This window comes from Bidens hawaiensis, unplaced genomic scaffold (assembly GCF_021521415.1).
Source record: "Bidens hawaiensis isolate Kalapana, Puna unplaced genomic scaffold, B.hawaiensis_p1.1 tig00018422_1, whole genome shotgun sequence".
Taxonomy (NCBI): domain Eukaryota; kingdom Viridiplantae; phylum Streptophyta; class Magnoliopsida; order Asterales; family Asteraceae; genus Bidens; species Bidens hawaiensis.
This window is the reverse complement of record NW_027492781.1, coordinates 192,130-211,015: the sequence shown is the minus strand read 5'-3', so window position 1 is coordinate 211,015 and position 18,886 is coordinate 192,130. Positions and strand designations below refer to the sequence as shown.

Here is an 18,886-nt window from a genome sequence, read left to right as displayed (position 1 = left end):
TCTTAATATTAACTATTGATCTGTTGGTGATATTCTTATTTGAATATCGTGTATTCGTGTGTGTGCTACCACATCAAACCTTCAAACATCACCATTTTAATCGAACAAAACCGACATTGTTTAAGAATACTAAATTTTAACATTTCTCTAATTGTTTTCTTTACCGCAATCAAAGAAGGCAACTCACAATATCCGAATATTCAACTAAGGTAGGCAGTTGTATCAGGAAAATAACAATATTAATCTCAAAGCAATGTATTAGACCATAATACAAAACTCAATCTTTCCATAACGTATAATATTCATTTATTAGTCTACAATCACAACTGTACAATATATAAAGTAACACAGTTCTTCATGGTGTGATTTGAGTGCATCGCCAGCCATCTGCATATAGACTTCTGACTGCAGCCAAATCAATAAAACGTCATGAGGCTTTCAACCTTTTTACTTATAAACGATTCAATATAGTAAAATGAGTCAAACAGGATGGAAACCACTTAAATCAATCTAGCGTAATAATATTGTTTTTATGATCATAGTTAACATGATAATTATTTATAGGAACATTTTTAAAAGGTTTATTGGTTTTTATTAATCCCAACTAAATTCTTTTGGTCGTTGCCGGTCTCAACTAACAAATTGGCTTCTGACGGTCCCAACTTTTAACATATTTGTTCCCAACGGTCCACGACTAACGGAATCCTAACGTCGTTAATTGCAAGTCGCCGGAAAAAAAACATTTTTTGCCCGGAAAACTCAACATTTTCTTTCCAAACATCTTTGTAACTTTGAATCGGACCTTTAGGAACTTTTTTCTAGTAAAAGCCTCAATTATTGAGGTTGCCCGAACCCTAGAATTATCCTCGAAATCGGTTGGTGGTGCTCAAGTGGTGGTGGCAAGTCAATTGGTGGTGGTGGCGATGTTAAGGTGGTGTTTTTCGGCTAAAAATGTGATTTTTCAGGCCAAAAACGTTTTTTTCCGGTGACCTGCAACTAACAACGTTAGGATTATGTTAGCCGCGGACCGTTGGGAACAAATAAGTTAAAAGTTGGGACCGGCAACGACCAAAAGACGATTGTTGGGATTGATAAAAACCAATATACCTTTTTAAAATGATGATATAGAAATGTTTGTTAACCATATTGATCGGACTAAAAGCAATCCATCATCTTAATCCACGAGACAAGTAACTAACCTTTAAAGTGCCATTTCTGCTTGCAATGCAGCGAGTTCGTCTTCCTCGGCAGTGTTCTGGCGAGGAGCTGGACGTGTTGGTATCTTGCCAGCTGGCACGTGCACCAGAGCAGCAGGGGCGGTTGTGGCAGGTTGAAGAAGTTGTTCCTCCAACTCAGCTCCTTCGAGTTCTTCCAGTTCAGCTTCCAGCTCATCCTATTTGAAAAATACGGTAAGTTGATTAGTAAGGGTATATAGTTAGGGCTGTAAACGAGCCGAGTCGAGTCGAGTCGAGTCGAGCCAGAGTGTGCTCGAGCTCGTCGAGCCGGGCTCCTTTATTTTTTTAATTTTTTATTTATTATTTTTTTATTTTATATTTTACAAATTTTGATATATAAAAGACAAAAATTATAATTTTAACATACATATTATATAAAATTTATAAACTAGAGAATTTATAATTTTATATGTTTTATTTTAGTTATTCTTTTATAAGGTTTTAGGTATCGAGCGGCATAATATATGTATAATTTATATTTATTTATTTCTTGGTATGCTAATACTAAATATAAATATTAAAATTTAAAGTTTAATCTAAACGAGCCAACGAGCCGAGCTAACGAGTCAAGCCACGAGCTGAGCTGACCCTGGCTCGAGCTTGGCTCGTTTACAATTCGAGCCAAGTCAAGCCAAGCTCTTTTAGAATCGAATTTTTTCGAGCCAAGCTTTTTTCGAGCTATTTTCGAGCGAGCCGCGAGCCATGGACATTTTGAACAGCCCTATATATTGTTAATTATGTTACACCGTAGAAAGAAGGTAGGAACGGTACCTCATCAAAATCAGCAGCTGCACCCATTGGTGTTGCAAGTGCCTCCTGAATTAGCTTCATGTTTTCGGTTTGCTCATTTATCTCGTCCATAGTCTTGTCAACATCATCAATATTTCTGCAGCATAAAATTTTTTTAAATCAGATACGTCTCAAAGAAGAAAACAAATTGCGTATTTTAAGTTTTTAACGATAACTCACGTTGCCTTCTGCATGGCTTTCATTGCTGCTGCACCGGTTCTCAAAGCATCAACAGTCTCTGTGGTAGCTTTTGCACCTTCTAGCATGATCATCTGATAATCAATTCACAGACGTTATTAATACTACAATATACTGTACATACGCAATCTTTAAATATATATGAATTTGACGACATCACACCTGGTCATGTATACGTAACTGGAAGTTCCCTAGCTGTTCAACTTGTTGTTCATATAGCTTCTTTCTCTTTAAGCATTGTATTGCCGCTGAACAAAATCCAAATATACGATAAAAGTATCAAAATTCAATAACTCCATAGGTTTTTTTCATCCGTTAAATTAGGGGTGAGCACGAAACCAAAAAAACGAACCAAAACCAGAAAAACCAAAAAAACCGAACCGAATTAGAAATCAGCGGTTCGGTTTTAAACTTTAGCAAAAACCGAAATATTGGTTTTGGTTCGGTTTTGTATTTTGTTAAGAACCGAAAAAACCGAACCGCACCGAAATAACAAAAAAAAAATCAAAATAAGCATTATATTTTAACCATAACCATTAAAACAAAATCTACCGATGACTACTTGTTTAGTTTTAACATATGGTTAATAACAAATATATTTGGTTTCTACATATGGTTAATAACTAATAATACTGGTATTTTAAAGTTTGATTTTGAATTTTGATTTTATATGTATCTTTTATTAGCTTTTAATATTTGATGTCCAAAGGTTCATTATTCTATTAATCATTAGTTTATAGCAAAAAATATTATGTTCAACTTCAATATCTTGGATCAAATTTTTTTGGCCCAAAAAGTTGTGGCTCGATTAGAAAAACCAAAAAAACCACATCCAAACCGAACCGAACCCAAAAACCAAAATCGAACGGTTTTAAAAAATCATAAAACGGCGAGTTTGGTTTTCGGTTCAGTTCTAATCATATATTATTCTAATACAACCCTTCTGCAGCCAAATGAACGAAAGGTACACAAACAGACTGCGTGCATCATTACTCTATGAAAACATTATGTGAACCATAACCGTGCAACCAAAAGACTAATAAAACAAAGTATTGCTTTGTGTATAAATAAGATTAAATATATTTATGATTATACCCCTTTTGTTCTTTGCTTTAGTATACTCCTTGGCCTTCTCCACCTCTGCAGCAGCCTTCTTTAAAAGCACTTTCTCTTTCTTTTCCAGCATCTCAAGCGTCTGCAAAAGAGCACGATGTGACACATACGCAACATATATCAAAACCTATTCCTTCACAAAACATCAAAATCTTCTCTTTCTGTTGATTATTCGATCGATAATTTAGTTAATTTTAAGATAGAAGGCATATAGTGTTTTTTATGAATTGATATTCGAACTCAAGCTTCTTATCCGATTTTACAACTAGCAAAATCGCAATCGTATCCCCTCACATCATGAAACACTTTAAAGACTATAAGTGCATAACTATTTATATATCAAGTAGTAGTCGGGTCATAATACTCAAGAAAAATTCCACTAAAACATGTAACAATTAACAAACACTACAAACCAATCAATATAGTTTAAACTTTAAAACTAATAAAAAAACGTAAACCTAAGCATAAAAACATGTCTCTATTACACAAAAAACCCTAAGTCAACACTTTCTCAATAATAGCAATTCCAGGTAGAGGTGCACAAACCGGTTTGAAACTCAAAAGTGGTTTGGGTTGAAACCGGTTCGGCTTGGTCAACAAAAGTCAAAAACCGTTTATGCTCGTTTTCAGTTCGAGTTTTGATCGGTTTCGGTTCAGGTTTTGACCAGATTTTGCCTGGTTTTGGCCGGTTTTGGTTTGGTTAACCGGTTTGGAACAAGTTTTGGTGGAGAAAATATTACAAGTTCCAAACCTGCGGTTTTGACTGGTTTTTGCCTGGTTTTGGCCGGTTTCGGTTCGGTTAACCGGTTTGGAACTGGTTTTGGTGGAGAAAATATTACAAACCGGTTCCAAACCTACGGTTTATGTCGGTTCCAAACCGGTTTCTACATAATCGGTTTCAAACCGGATTCTACATAATCGGTTTCAAACCGGATTCTACATAATCGGTTTCAAACCGGTTCAGTTTCAGTTTGATTTTCAGATCCGTTCGGTTAACTAGTTTATTAGCCCACCTCTAATTCCAAGTCAATTTACAATCCATACGGAAACCAAAACAAATAAACCAATTAAACCAAAACCTTTCAAGATAAACCACAAATCCCACTAAAACAAATAACAAAAACACTACAAAAACCCATCAACACACTTCCAATCACAATATAAAACACAACCCACATCAAAAAACCATACAATATGTTATAAAAATCAAATCTTTACCTCATTTAATTTGTCTAGTGTTGTTACAGCGTTAGCTTCTTGCTTAGGTTTTCCAAATACACGGGTAAACATGATTGCTTCTGTAAAATACTCGCTTCAGTTGAATCGGTTGAATCAATTGGTAATAATATTCAAACCCTGTAAAGATAATTAACGGATTTAGATCTAATTGAAACCCTAATTAAAAACGCCCAAATTTGATCTATATATGTATATATATGTGTAAATTGGGTTAATTGAATTACAATTAAGATATGATTATAAACAGCTTACCTTGAATCTGCTGATAATTTGGAGTTGATTGTGTGAATTTGATCGGATGTAATCGAATTTGATGGATTTGGATTGATTTTTGGGTTTAATGTTGAAACTTAATATAATAATAATAATAATAATAATAATAATAAAGGTTGGGTTGTGGACCGAACCCGGCCCGGCCCGAAATTTATTGACCCCCATTTTATGGTGTAATTATTGTTTTTTTATGTGTGAGGATAAAAAGGTAATTTTATGCCTACTTGAAAGAGTTTGTTAACGAAAAATTGAAGATAGGCGAAAGATGTGTGATGGTTGTTTAATTAAGACGAAGTTTGTAGTTTCTTATACTTTATAGATGAAATGTTAAATTTGAACAAATCCTTGAACAAATCCACGTGATCTTGTTGTGTGAGTTGCTTTTCTATGTTGTTAGTTGAACTGGTTAGAGTTGTCTTGTATGGTGTGAAGGGAATTTTGTACGATGTATAGCTATAGTTTGATGTAGCAACCACGTGTGGAGAGATTTAGGTGATTTGATATCATGAGTTTCTGAGGATTAAGAAGCATTTAATATCAACCTGTTTGTTAGTAGATGAGTTGTACTTGTGTCAATATGTAGTAGCATCAAGCATGGTGTGATCTATCTCCATTCTACGCTATCACCGTTAAAGCGTTATGAAATATCACAAGTTCTCAAATAGAAGTGTTAATGAGGAGAAATTCATCCAATGTCATAATTTTTTTAAAGGAAAGAAATAACAGAGTTTTAAAAAAAATTAACATCACCGCAAGTAAAACTGATATCAAAGAAGATCAAAGTAAGTTGGAAAATTGGTGCGGATTCGACTTATTATCTAAAACTTTTTTTTTTTTTCATTTTTAGTGTTGAGTTAGTTACAAAGAATCCGGTTAATTGTTTTTCGATCAAATCAATCAACTTCTATGGGCCTATGGTTTTATTCTCATTGGCAGCTAAATAAACCATCTTAAAATGAATTAAGCCCACATTAATTCATTTAATTTTAGCATATTTAAATATTTAATTGTTTGTTAATTTGCTTGTTTCTTATTGGCATAATTATGTTGATTATAATGATGAAGCAATAACCACATATAAGAAGTGCCAATTCATGTGTTTCGATGGAAGAAATAGTGTATGGGTGGCCAAGTGGAAAGTTTGCTTTCACGTAAGAAAAGTTATATTTATTGACCTTGTAATCAACGAAACGAATAATAAAAATTGTCATAAGAGGTTAGATGTTACATTGTAACTTTGAAAACCGTCTTTATTTTCTTTGGATTATAAGTAGATGTTGTAATAGTGATTGCATTCGTAGATAAAACCGTGTGTAAGTAAAAGTTCATTTCAAAACCGAAATGAGTATATTATTATGTAAAGTACAACTAGACACTCGATAAAAATACACACGTACAAATATAATCATACAGTTAAAAAATTACATAACGAAAGCTATAACGACTATGCACGACATGACTCCCATAAGAATGATTTCCCTTTTCAACCAAGTTGTCCCTGTGCTACTCGTGCTACCGCTAGGTCGTTTACCAGAGCCACCACCACCACTTACCGCGTTAGCACTAGGCGTGGGACTACTAGCCGGAGCACCACCACTAGAAGCGTGCCCAAATTGATAGAAAACTTGTGCTTCCGTTGAATTAGGAGCCAAATGGAGAAGTTCTGCATACGATAATAAATTTAATACCTAAAAAAAGTTCCCTTTTATTTTTTAAAATGACTTATATAACTATGTACACATGTCTATTGAATATCCATGATACCACAAAGCCTTCCATTTATACTTTACTATGTTAGAAACCCGTGCATTACATGTACTAGATAAACAAAATATCAAATAATTTGAAATCAAGAGTTATAACTTATAGAATAGAAAGATATTTTAAGATAACATATAACTGAAATAGTGTATAGTTAAGTTACTAATTGATAATTTAATATATTTAAAGTCATAAGTCACTATACTTAGTTTGATATATTTAATATATGTCTTATTACTATAAATAAAAATAAGTACGAATGAGAAATAAAAAACGGAAAAATAATCTTTGGCTCACATACTTATAATACGTGGTGCAGCCAGTTACTTAATTATTAGTTATAGATAGATATTTACCAGGACATTTTGTAACATTGGCAGGTGTATGACACACCGTAGGTAGTCCTAACGCGAGAGTGACATTAATCGTAAGCCCTAAATCCGGATCATTTCGATCTTTAATCACGACACACAAACACTTCTTGTTGGTGTTCAACACTTGTTTCAAGCCACTACAACAATCCGGTGTAGGAGATTTAGCATTGCCTCCTACATACGGCAAACATGTGGCTAGTCCCACCAACTGCTCAGTGCACTCTTCCTTGTCCTTGTCATTTGCACCAAATGTCACGTGACACAACAATATAATGGTTCGAAGTAAGAACCGAAACCATAACCGAACACTTGTTTGTGAACCCATTGGAATGAGAGGTTTGAAGTGGAATGAGGTGAAGCACTAGCTAGTGGAATATGATGAAGATAGATAGTGTTGTGTGTGACCTTAAATACGTGACTTTTGCATCCAAATCGAGACAAACCAGAACTATCTTCTACATATAATTTAAAGTATGGACGGTTAGTTTAAATGATTTCTTTGTGTAAATGCTACATATCTCTCTCTAGCTTTTTCTAGAATAATAATTTTTATAGTGTGTGTTTGTTTATTTATATTTACTAGTGGTGAATAAGGATAGGAAACAAACCCAAACTCGAAAACTGAAATATTTGAGATGGTATACGCATGGGTGGATCTAGCATTGTGCAGTGGCGAAACTTAGACATACACGTCGATGGGACGGACTCAATATGTATAAAAAAAATCATAAACTAGAGGGGGGCTCAAAATTTCGGTCAGAAACAAGTAAATTTACGCTATGTATGACAACTTTCGTCTGAAAAAGGATAAATAAACACTACCGAGCATAAAAACGGAGGGGCCAAGCTCAGAATTTCGGTCGGAAACGGGTAAATTTACATTATGCATAAAAATTTTTGGTCGAAAAAGGATAAATTTACCCTACCGATCGAAAAACAGAGGGGCCGGGGTCAAATTTCGGTTGGAAACGGATAAATTTACGTTGTGTATAAAAAATCTTGGCCGAAAAATAATAAATTTACACCACCGAGCGAAAATTGAGGGGTCGGGGTCACCCATGGCCCCAACTAAGCCACGTCATCGTCCTTGTGGTAGGGAGGTCGGCTCTCCCTTCACCCATTCAAATAAAATAGTACTATGCAAAAATCTTGACCGGCACCTATGAGTATACATCGATCAATTGAGAAAATTTAAGATTGTTTAAAACTTTCGCAGTTTTGATAGGTATGGTATTAGATGAGACTCGATTGATTACCAGAACTAGTTTACACGTATCAAAACATAATAGATTAATATATTATATAGTCTTAAAATCAATTTGTATTTAAGTTTGGTTTACAGGTAAGTTTAAGATCAGTTTCCAGAGTCTCTTAATGATATAATTTTAGCCGTATAAGACCATAGACGGGTATACAAGCAAACCTAATCCGGTACGGAACTAGAATTATTTAAAACCGGTCCTTTATGATCCTAGTGGTGAATTTGGTGCAGGGGCGGATCTACAATGAAAAAGGGTGGTTCCGAGAAACCACCCGAGTTTTGAAATAATAGTGCATTTATATATAGAAAATAATTAAGAAACCACCTTATAAATTGGAAAGGAACCATCTAAAAAACATTTGAAGCACCTCCCCAGATGGTAACATGTTGGTTTGTTAACTTGGAGGTCGCAGGTTCGATTCCGGTTTTTGGAACTTTTTTTTTCTTTTACTAACTTACCTTAACATCAGTTAGGGTTCATAACACCACACAGCGCCTCTCCATGGTCTAGGTTGCCTGAAATCATTATTGTCTCAAAACAGATGTGTACTTCATAACTTCAAACTCCTATCAGTGTTTATTTAAATTTCTTTTTCGTCTTCTGTAAATTTAGTTATATTAAAATAAACTTGATAATACTAAAATGACTATTTGTCTCACAATTTCTAGTGCAATGTACATACACGAGTCATAACATACTTACAAACTCAGTTATAAATGAAAATATATTGAAGATTAACTTCCATCTTAGTCTATCACACATTCCTAATATTTGAATACAAGGGTGTCTGGTACAATTTAACACTTAATTGAGTACATGAAGGTAATGTGCATGTTAAGTTCTAAGTTCAATATGAAGAGAAATTTAAATAAACTCATCTCCGTCACTCCGTCGGCCACTCATCCCCGTCACTCCGACCATCGCGGAATGCCGGCAGCCTCACTCTGTCAGCCACTCAGCCCGTCAACCGTCCCAGTCTTCCTGCGACTACCTACTCTTACTCGAATCCTCTTATTCTCCCACTTTGAAGGTAAGTTTACATTCATAATTCATTGTTAAATGTTAATTGTTCTTGACTTCTTGTTAAATATTGATTGTTCTTAATTGTTAACTACTTAATTGTTAAGTTATTTGTTAAATTTAATTTTAGTTTGTTAGATTGTTGGTTTTAATTTGTTAGTTTGTAATTGTTGATTTGTAGGTATTATGAATTTGAAGAGATTTTTTCAAAGTGAACCATCAACCTTGGATCATCATCTTCAAGTAAACCGTCAAAAATAAATTTGAATGATCTACCATGGGATCCTTCCGAAAGGCAACCAATTTCATCTTATCACCCAAGTCAAAAAGGTAACATGCGGTATCTCTTTTATTTATATATCGTATTTTTATTATGTAATGAATTTTCTCCGAACCATCGAACCGACCCGGAATTTTTATACCCGAGTCTATGAAATTGAAACATCTAAAAGTAGTGCACCACCCAAAAAAAATTCCTGGATCCGTCACTGATTTGGTGAGACCGAAGGTAGTGCATATTATGAGCTCCATGAAAAGGTGCAACGTGAAAGTGGACATGGGGTTAAGCACTTCACCAACACCAACCCACTAAGGTGTGTGGTAGGACATGACATGGCTACTTTTTCATTAGCTTTTAGAACATGTTAAAATTAGCATTATTTATATGATTACAAACGTTGTCATGCTTTGTTGGATGACAACATCAGAAATGATGTTAAGGAAATGTTTTGGAAATAATAATAAGAAATTGTATAGAAATTAACAAGTGATAACAACTGCGACAACAATGAGTCTGTTAAACAAGTTGAGTTCGAGTCTAGTCAAACATGAGTCTGACTCAGCTCATTTACACGCTTAGTATACATCATTGGCTCATCGCACCCACCACCTACCGATTCCCCCACATGCCATCATCACCACCAGTGTTGTTGAAACCGGACCGGACCGGCCGGTCAAACCGGTCCGATCGGGATTCGGTCCACCGACCGGTCCGGTTCACACAGTTTGCTCGGCTGACAAGGAACCGGGCGGTCAAAACCGGTTTGACCGGTCGGACCGGAAAACCGGACCGGTTGAACCGGTTTTCTAAGGAAAAAATATTTTTTTTTTGAAAAAATCATTTTTTAAGCTTGATCCGTCATATTTTGACCAAATTTGTTCGGCCGGTCCGACCGGTTGAACCGGTGAACCGGTAGGCTGTCCGGTTCGGTGTCTGGTCCGATTATGAAAACATTGATCACCACCAACTACTCACTGCCAGTTGTGGTGTTTGTGGCAGGGTTGCGGCTACAAAAACAACAATGAACCGACATTGGCGACAAAGATTGTGATGGTGGTTGATGCAAGGAGGGGCAACAACAAGTGGTAATTAACAACTGCGACAACAATGAGCGGTCGAAGTATTTTTTTTCTTTACTTCACCATCTGAAAAGAATTTTGAATTAAATTTATTTAGATAAGAAGATTTTAGTGAATCTTCCAACTCTAACTTTTTAACTTTTAAGATAAAAGGATTTTAGGGCGTTTTGGTATGTAAGATTCTATAAAATTAAAATTTAAGTTTCATTCACCTAGTCAGAAAGCCACGATGTTCCACTTTGGTGTGTCAAACATATAACCGATGTTCCGATTTAAACTTTCATAACTGATCGCTTCATCTATTAATGGTTCGACTATAATAAAACATAATCCGGATATATAATTACCCGTCACTTCAAACATGCATAGATTCAAGTTAATTTCCGTTATTAACAATCCTTTTAATTTATAAAACAGATTAAGCAACAACTAAATGCATACGAAAATAAAGATATTATTTATAAAAAGTATAATATAATAATAGTTTTTATTCTATGTTCGGATATTATTGGCTACATTAAAACCAATAATGATATGTGGTGACCTGTCGATATTATATTAAATCATCTCCACCCCTTTCTCTCGGAGGGCTCAATCGAGGATGAGTTGAAAGCTAGGAAAATCATTTTTCTTCCAACTTTATTATTGGATGTGACGTAGTACATTAAATATATTATTTTAACGATCAATCAATAAAAACGACGAAATAACAAAAAGCTATCTCGCCAAATTACACCACCAAAATTTACATATAAAACACCTTACAAATAAAGGAGCCAAAGCCACCTACATAATGTTTACATATTTTCAATATCGAATTTCCGCCACTTCTCCCATGAAATGCGTGTATTCTTCGACCTATGACGAACCCAAAGGAAACTTATCGCTCTTATTTCTCCAATAAGATTACATCGGTTCACTTGTTTCCGCTCGAACACCACTGCATTTCTAGCTTTCCAAATACATCATACCGTCGTTAGACAAACCGCATGGAAAATCTTTGCTTTTCGTTTAGAGAAATGGCAGTATTTATATAATTCTAACACATCACGAGTGGAAAAGGCATATATCGCCGGCACTTTACACCAATTGGCTATTCCATTCCAAATGGCCTGGGCAAAGCTACATGACACTAAAAGGTGTTCCGCCGTTTCCTCCGCATCACCACATATCAGGCACCAAATGGAATCCACATTAACATTTCTCCTAGCCAATGCCAACAACACCGGTATCCTATCCATTTCCGCACTCCAAGCTAAAATCCCAACTTTTTTCGGAACAAAGTTATTCCACTCGATTAGATAGCCAACGTCGTTACCTACTATCGTCTACATCTCTGTTTTAAAACTTTTCACAGAAAAAACTTTTCCTTCATCGAAATACCACACGAACCGGTCAACACCCGAAACAAGTCGAACCGGTCCGAATAAGAAAATTACATGCTCGTTCCGTCTTTTTTTGACCAAGTATATATTGATTTCCCCTTATTTTCATTTTGATCTGAACCAAACAAGTACCATTTTGAAATTCTAATTTTAGCTATTACAGAATACACACTCTGCAAACCTCTACCTCTTGAGTATACTATATATAACATTAATCAAAGTAAGTATTTTAAGAATAATAAAAGCATCAAAAAGCCATTCATACTTCCAAATAGTAGCAAAGTAGTAAACAGCAAAAGACTTGTGTTTAAAGTGAAATTTAAAATTAAACCTAGCAATATCATAACTTAAATACATTTTCCAAAACATGGGGAGATTAAGGGCATACCAAATACGAAGCGATGTACATTATGTCGCATACCAAATAGAATCAGAAGCCGTTTGTTGGCCAAGCAGAAGTAGTGTTTCCATGCAGGGATGCACATAAAACAAAGGTTTTCTCCCAAACTTTTTTATTGCAATTTCAGTTATAGGTTCGCCACTCTTCCTAAATCCCTTTATGGTTGCATCTGGCGTGTTGACATTAATAGTTAACCGCTTTGCAAATGAGTTTAGAGCAACATCCTCCATCATCCATACATAGAAAACTTGTTCATTGGCCTCGACACCACGTTCAAGCACAACAAGAGACTCCTTTAGCTTAAACATCGACAAATTATTGTAAGGCTGGTTTGCCAAACTATCTGGGAGGTTTATTTCTTTAAATTCTTCCGTTGTTATATCAAATGAAATTATCATATTAGATAACCTTAATTCGTCATTCACACTAACCCTAACCCTAACCCTAACCCTAACCCTATCAGTAGCAAGCCAATATAGAATCCCATCTATATCCACCTTAAAATAGCCAAATCGAATTGATTCACGAGGGAGGTTTCTCTTAAGACTTCTCCAAACACGTGTGCTCAATGCAAAAACCTCAACTCGCCAAAAGAGAATACCTTTCATACTCTTCTGAGTATTAATATGTACAATTTTAGGGTCCATAGTCTCGCGACAAACCCCAAACCCTAAAACATTATCACACGTCCTTCGGCTTCTTACTGGCACAACAAGAGTAACACGTTTTCTAATTGGAATATTCCAAATAACAGCCAACTCCAAATATTCATACACATCGTGTCGACTGTGGAGACACAACAAGCCATGTGAGCTGCCGATTATCTTAGAACGTTTAAGCATCTCAGCCGAGAAAGGAAGAGTGAGGGAAGCTCTACGTCAGGGAAAGACATCATCATCAATAACTAAAACATATTTTGGCTCCCGACAATCAAACCTGACAACTAGACGATGGTTTTGGCCTCTGTAATGCTTAATAAAATCAGTGCTACTGAAGAAACACTAAGTGACCCCGGCAGATTACGGATAATCTGGGGGTTAAGTAGATGTTTCCCACGAGGGTTAGGTCTGGCAAAGATGGTTGTTCTTCTGATGACCTGCAAAACAGACACCGTGAGCTCGTCACTGAGAAGGGGGGGGGGGTTCCTCCTTGTGACCACCCTCCGGCGTGAGAATCAGACTAGATTGCTCTGAATATAAGTGTATATTAAGAGAAATAGCTAGAGCAGATATGTGAGTATGAGATAGTATATGATAAGATGTGATGATACCATTCCAAGGTGTTGGAGTATTTATAGCCGAAGGTAGGTTTCCAAGCAGGTACAGCCAGCTGTATAATATTCCTTTTCTACCAACTGTGGGCTACGCACGTGCCATGCTGGTGGTTGGTAGGTAGGCAGCGGCTGATAGTGACATGGCCGGCTGTGTACTATTCCTTTTCCACCAACTGCAGGCTATGTACGTGCCACGATGAGGGTTGGTAAGTAGGCAGCGGCTGATAGTGACATTAAGTACTAGAGCGTGCTGCTCGTCGTACTGTTGTCAGTGAGCTGTCACCCTGTGATTGGTTCATGTGCTGCTTTGGTCAGATCTTGTCTATTTTGTCCATACCTTGGCAGGTATAGTACAAAAGATCCTCCAGAAGCGTACGGACTGGCTCATTTGGGCGGGAGTATTCCCGCCTTGCTCATTCCTTCTTCAGGTGACTACTGAATTATTGAGAGTTAGTGCCTTGTGCGTGTAGCCTTGCTATTAGTGCGGGTAGCCTTCCCTGATGGCTTGTATCCGCAGCTGCGGGAACAGGCGGGGTACTTCACCATTGGGAGGCTTTTCCTGCGGGAACAGCTTGCGTACTGCGCGTAAGGTCTTCATCTCTCTGAGCATGGTGGGTCCTGCGGAACCAGTTGGTCTTTGCGCAGACGTCCCTCTTCAAGGTGAGTCTTGCGGGTCCAACTGGGCTCTGCTGGGACCTACCTCTTCAGCTACCGATGAAGGACTTCCATGTCTTGGAGACTGATCGGAATCGAAGCAACGATTTGACTGGAAACCTTTTCATGATCTCCACTTCGATGTCAAAAGGTAAGTTGTCGGACATGTTGATTTTGATATCAACTTGAAGCCGTGCAGGGTTTAGAGAGCCGTAAAGGAAGGCGGTATTAAATATTAATATTATTATTATTATTATTATTATTATTATTATTATTATTATTATTATTATTATTAAAGTTAACATGTCTGAGCCAGTATTACCATCTTGGGCTTCTTTAATGGGTCCACTGCAACTACAAGTAGGATGTGGGTTGGTTTGGAGTGGTTTTTGCTGAAACTCATAACCATATGTGCTACCGAGCGCAGTCTTCGGTCTTGGAAGTGGGAGTTCTTCTATATCTCTGCACGTGTCGTCCCCATAGCGATGACATTCAAGAACGGGAGAGCACTCCCGAACCTTCACGCCTCCAACTACCAGGAGGCGGAATGGTTTACCAAGATCTCCCGGATCCAGACTCCGGTTTATCGCTTTGCGGAGTCTGGGATGGTGATGCTTGGGATGAGCCGGGTATGGAAGGATGCTGGGGCAGAGGCGCCACAGATTCCCATCGTTCTTGAATACGGTTCGAATTCTATTCCCTATGGTATGCTCCATCTCTTTTTGCTGATTTAGGGTTTTTCTTCTAACTGATTTTCTGTTTATTTTCAGAGGGGAACAATTTGCAGTCGCTTCTGCAACCGCGTGAGAGCGGTGGTCCCGCTCGGTTGGGTACTCGTGCTCTCGACGAGAACGAGTTGCCCAACTTGGAGCAAACGGCGGATCGGTTTGTGGAGGTCTACCCGCCAGGCCACGAAATTCTGAGCGCCACGCGGCCAGGTAAGGGTTTCATTAACCCTCGCCCTCTTCATGCTCAAACCTCTGCTGGAGTTTCTCTAATTTTGTCATCTTCTGATGAGGAATCCGCAGACGGTCCTTTCTTCGTGAGGAAGAAGAAAGCTGCCGGCGTGAAGGGCAAGGCGAAGGTTGCCTCCACTGCCGATCAGGGGAACCGGTCTGACTCGGAGACCGAAAGTGAGGAGGCGGCGGGGAACCCTGGTGGTGGTGGGACAACTGTCTCTGAGGTTGAGACAGCTGCCACCTCCGCGCGACCAAGTTCTACGACGGTGACTGGCGTGAAGAGGCCAGTTCCATCGGGTTCGTCCCCGCCCGTCAGAACCTTCAAGATTAAGAAAACTCGTAAGTACTTTTTATTTATCTTACCCGCAATTCTTTTCGCCATTGTTTTTAATATCTTGTCTTCATGCAGGCGTGGATGTAACCGCATTCCAAAGTGATGCGGGAAGGAGCAGTTCTGGACCCACGACGGTAGGTTTGGTCAACCTACCCGAGGCGATGACCCAGGCAGCTGCACGTGTTTGCAGCATTGGTTCAGTTGCTCATCCCGTTGAGGCAACTGTTCCAACTGTAACGTCCTCTCCGCCGGCTATCAGTGCCATATTCAATGCATCATTCACTGAGCCGGTGGTGATTGTTTCTGCGGGCTCCTCCGCAGCGGCGGCCACGGTTGTGAGTTCACCTCCAGTGAGTTCACCTCCGATGGTCTCTACCGCGGCGGCTTCAACCGTGCCCCCGGCTGGTTCATCAGGTATGTTCGGCGTTGGGGCTTCTAGCCAATCTCTGCCTCCTTCCCATCTGCCTGACCTCTTAGATGGATATCCCTTAGGTTCGGGTGATGGGTTTGGCGGCTACCGGCCTGTTGTCGACCCTACAGGTGCGTAGGGTTATTTTGGCCTATTTTTTTATCATATTTTCCTAACTGCTTTTTGTTTTTGCAGTTTCGGATTCCAATGAGTTGTATGTTCTGCGGTGGAACATCCGCCGGGGAACAACCCTTCGGACGGCTGTGGACTGCGTCGAGTGGGATCGTCACGCAGCCCCAAGTGGTGCGTTGGGGGAAGCTATGTCTAGCTACCAGGAGGGTAGGCTGACGAATGAGCTTCAGATTCTCCTTTCCCGGATGCAGTCGCTCGTCGAGTTGCTTTGTCGTGAAAACGACAAGTTAAAGACGGCGCGTAGCCAGGAAGTGGCTCAGGCGCGGGCTATCCGGGAGGAGAACATGAGACTTTCCGCCATTGCTGCAGAGAAGTAAAAGGCCTTCAAGGCCCTCGAGGTTGAAGTTCAGGCCCGGCTCGAGGCCCGTTCCAAGGCTACCCAAGCTGTTAACGAACAGCTTAGGTTGGCTAAGGAAACTGCGCGGCCGAGAGGGCCACCCAAGCTGAAGCTGTTGCTGAGCCTCTGCGCGCCGAGAATGAGGAGCTTAAAGCCAAACTAGAGAGGCTCTAGCAGGCTCATGATGCCTTGGCCATGGAAGACGCCAAGAAGCTCCAAAGATCTTGGACCAGAGGGGTATGCTTGACCACACTGAGCGTAAGCTGAAGGGCGTTGAAGAGGCTGCTGCTAAGGAAGTGTTGCTTGCCAACCTTAACAAAAGTGAAGCCGAACGCGCCCGTGACCAAGCTCAAGCTGCCCTCCAGGAAACTCTGATCACCAAGAAATGGCTTCTACGAGAAGCGTTGTCGCAGGTATGCGTAGCTTCATAATGTCTTTACGCTTTTCTTTATACTTAGAAAAGTTTTTGATATATTTTTTTTCTTTTTGTAGGTTGTGCATCGGATCTTCACGAACACATCTTATGACGATGCCATGAGCGCAGCACTCAACGCTTCCCATGAGGATGGGGAAAAGGCTGGTTTCCTGCTTGGTCTGGGGTTTGTTGAGAAGGGCATCCCGCCTTCCAACTTCCCTCTTTATGACGTGGACACTGTAACTGCCTATGACCAAACAGTGAACCAGTATGCTGCCTTCCCGCATCCAGTGGTGGAGAAGGTGAACGAAATTGCTGCTGCTGATGATGGGCTAACCATTCTCAAGACTTTCCTTGAACCGCCACAGCCAACTGATGGTGCAGGTTCGAGTGGGTTTGGAGGAAGTGGTCCTGAAGTTTGAACCTTGAGATCCCTTCCCACCGTTAGGATAGATTTACATTACTGTAGGCGGGTAGATACCTGGCCATTCTTGTAATGTTTGAATTTTTTATGAAATATAAATGTTTATGCGGGTAGGACCGTCACTTTCACTTAATGACTTGCTTTATAAACGTTATATGACTTGCTCATGCATATTATAATTTAATTTGGCACTTGTGCCTCATAAACAATATATGATTCGCTCGTGCATACTTTAGTTTAACTTAGCAATTTTCCAAGTGTTTTGGATAAGTTAACCTTTCGACGCGTGGTTGTCAATAGGTTAGTGTTCAGTTTCCTCTATCATGAGTGTGCGGGTAGGACCGTCACTTTCATTTAGTGGGATTACCAAACTTTACCTATAACTGACCTGCGTGAAGGTTGTCCTCATCTCTGAAATTTTTGCCGTTTTTTGTGTTTATGCGGGTTTTGCCGCCGTCCACACGCAACGACTTCCCCACTTATTTATGCGGTGAATACCGGCATCAGTGTTTTGAATAAGTTAAACCTTTCGACGCGCGGTTGTCAATAGGTTAATGTTCAGTTTCCTCTATCATGATTGTGCGGGTAGGACCGTCACTTTCATTTAGTGGGATGACCAAACTTTACCTATAACTGACCTGCGTGAAGGTTGTCATCTCTTAGAAATTTTTGCCGTTTTTTGTGTTTATGCGGGTTTTGCCGCCGTCCACACGCAACGACTTACTTCCCCACTTATTTATGCGGTGAATACCGGCATATCAGTGTGGAAAGTTCATAAGTATAAATGTAAGACCATCAGCGTCAATGTGATAAGGAGAATCATTTCCATTAGAAGTGGCTCTAGGCCTTTTCTTTACAAGTTTGGAATTGATCTACATGCAGCCTGCGTAATTGAGCTCTCTTCCATGTTCTTGGGATGGGGGTGTCATCGAGCCTTTCGAGCCGATATGCACCTGGTTCGGAATCTCGTTGTTTACGCAGTATGTAGTCTCCAACATTGAAGCTGCAGTATCATTCGTGTTTTCCCCAACTGGGGTTCTACACGCATTAGCCTGCTCAGCGTTCATTGCGCCACGAGGTGTGTGAGTTTCCCATCTCTGACAAATGCTTCGAAGACGTCCTTCAAGTCTACGCATTCCTCGGTTGTGTGGCCTTTTGTCCTGTGGAAGTCACAGGATTTGCTTTGATCAGCGTTTGGACGCTGTCGGATAATTGGAGCCTCTGGCCATGGGAGCCTCTCAGTGGCGAATATCTCGGTGACGCTTTTGGTGAGTGGCGTCCATCTGGAGTTCCGGTTCGACAACTGCATGTTATCCTTTCCGCCTAACCGAGGGTGCGAGCCGGATGAGGTGTCAAAGTTTACCCTTGACTGCCAAATACCTAGCTTCCTCTTTTTGTTTAGTCGGGCGGTAAGGACGTTGTTTTCTCTTGTTTTCTGAGTGTAGAGGTTTGTGCTCTGGGGAAGATCCCTACCCAGTTGC

General features: G+C 39.3%; 3 protein-coding genes across 3 annotated transcripts; all 3 read right to left on the bottom strand.

Moving 5' to 3' along the window:
- Positions 1-1,186: 1,186 nt before the first annotated feature.
- Positions 1,187-4,941, bottom strand: LOC143555963 (vacuolar protein sorting-associated protein 32 homolog 2-like). The gene is made up of 7 exons (XM_077045417.1): positions 4,827-4,941; positions 4,554-4,691; positions 3,318-3,417; positions 2,385-2,470; positions 2,205-2,296; positions 2,007-2,121; positions 1,187-1,393 (listed from the first exon to the last, which is right to left on the bottom strand). The coding sequence occupies exons 2-7, from the start codon at positions 4,623-4,625 to the stop codon at positions 1,202-1,204; spliced, it is 657 nt and encodes a 218-aa protein (XP_076901532.1). The 5' UTR covers positions 4,626-4,691; positions 4,827-4,941; the 3' UTR covers positions 1,187-1,201.
- A 1,291-nt stretch (positions 4,942-6,232) lies between these two features.
- On the bottom strand, positions 6,233-7,442 carry LOC143555962 (non-specific lipid transfer protein GPI-anchored 14-like). Its single transcript, XM_077045416.1, has 2 exons — positions 6,965-7,442; positions 6,233-6,510 (listed from the first exon to the last, which is right to left on the bottom strand). Exons 1-2 carry the CDS (start codon positions 7,305-7,307, stop codon positions 6,269-6,271), a joined length of 585 nt encoding a protein of 194 aa, XP_076901531.1. The 5' UTR covers positions 7,308-7,442; the 3' UTR covers positions 6,233-6,268.
- Positions 7,443-12,416: 4,974 nt separating this feature from the next.
- On the bottom strand, positions 12,417-13,405 carry LOC143555970 (F-box/kelch-repeat protein At3g23880-like). The gene has a single exon (XM_077045420.1). It carries the CDS (start codon positions 13,248-13,250, stop codon positions 12,417-12,419), a length of 834 nt encoding a protein of 277 aa, XP_076901535.1. The 5' UTR covers positions 13,251-13,405.
- Between the last annotated feature and the right edge of the window lie 5,481 nt (positions 13,406-18,886).

Coding starts and splice junctions, on each gene's coding strand:
- LOC143555963 (XM_077045417.1), bottom strand. CDS start 4,625: ATGTTTACCCGTGTATTTGGAAAACCTAAGCAAGAAGCTAACGCTGTA. Junction 2,297..2,384: donor AGTTACGTATACATGACCAG/GTGTGATGTCGT, acceptor ATTGATTATCAG/ATGATCATGCTAGAAGGTGC. Junction 2,122..2,204: donor AAAGCCATGCAGAAGGCAAC/GTGAGTTATCGT, acceptor TTTATGCTGCAG/AAATATTGATGATGTTGACA.
- LOC143555962 (XM_077045416.1), bottom strand. CDS start 7,307: ATGGGTTCACAAACAAGTGTTCGGTTATGGTTTCGGTTCTTACTTCGA. Junction 6,511..6,964: donor CAATGTTACAAAATGTCCTG/GTAAATATCTAT, acceptor TATCGTATGCAG/AACTTCTCCATTTGGCTCCT.
- LOC143555970 (XM_077045420.1), bottom strand. CDS start 13,250: ATGCTTAAACGTTCTAAGATAATCGGCAGCTCACATGGCTTGTTGTGT.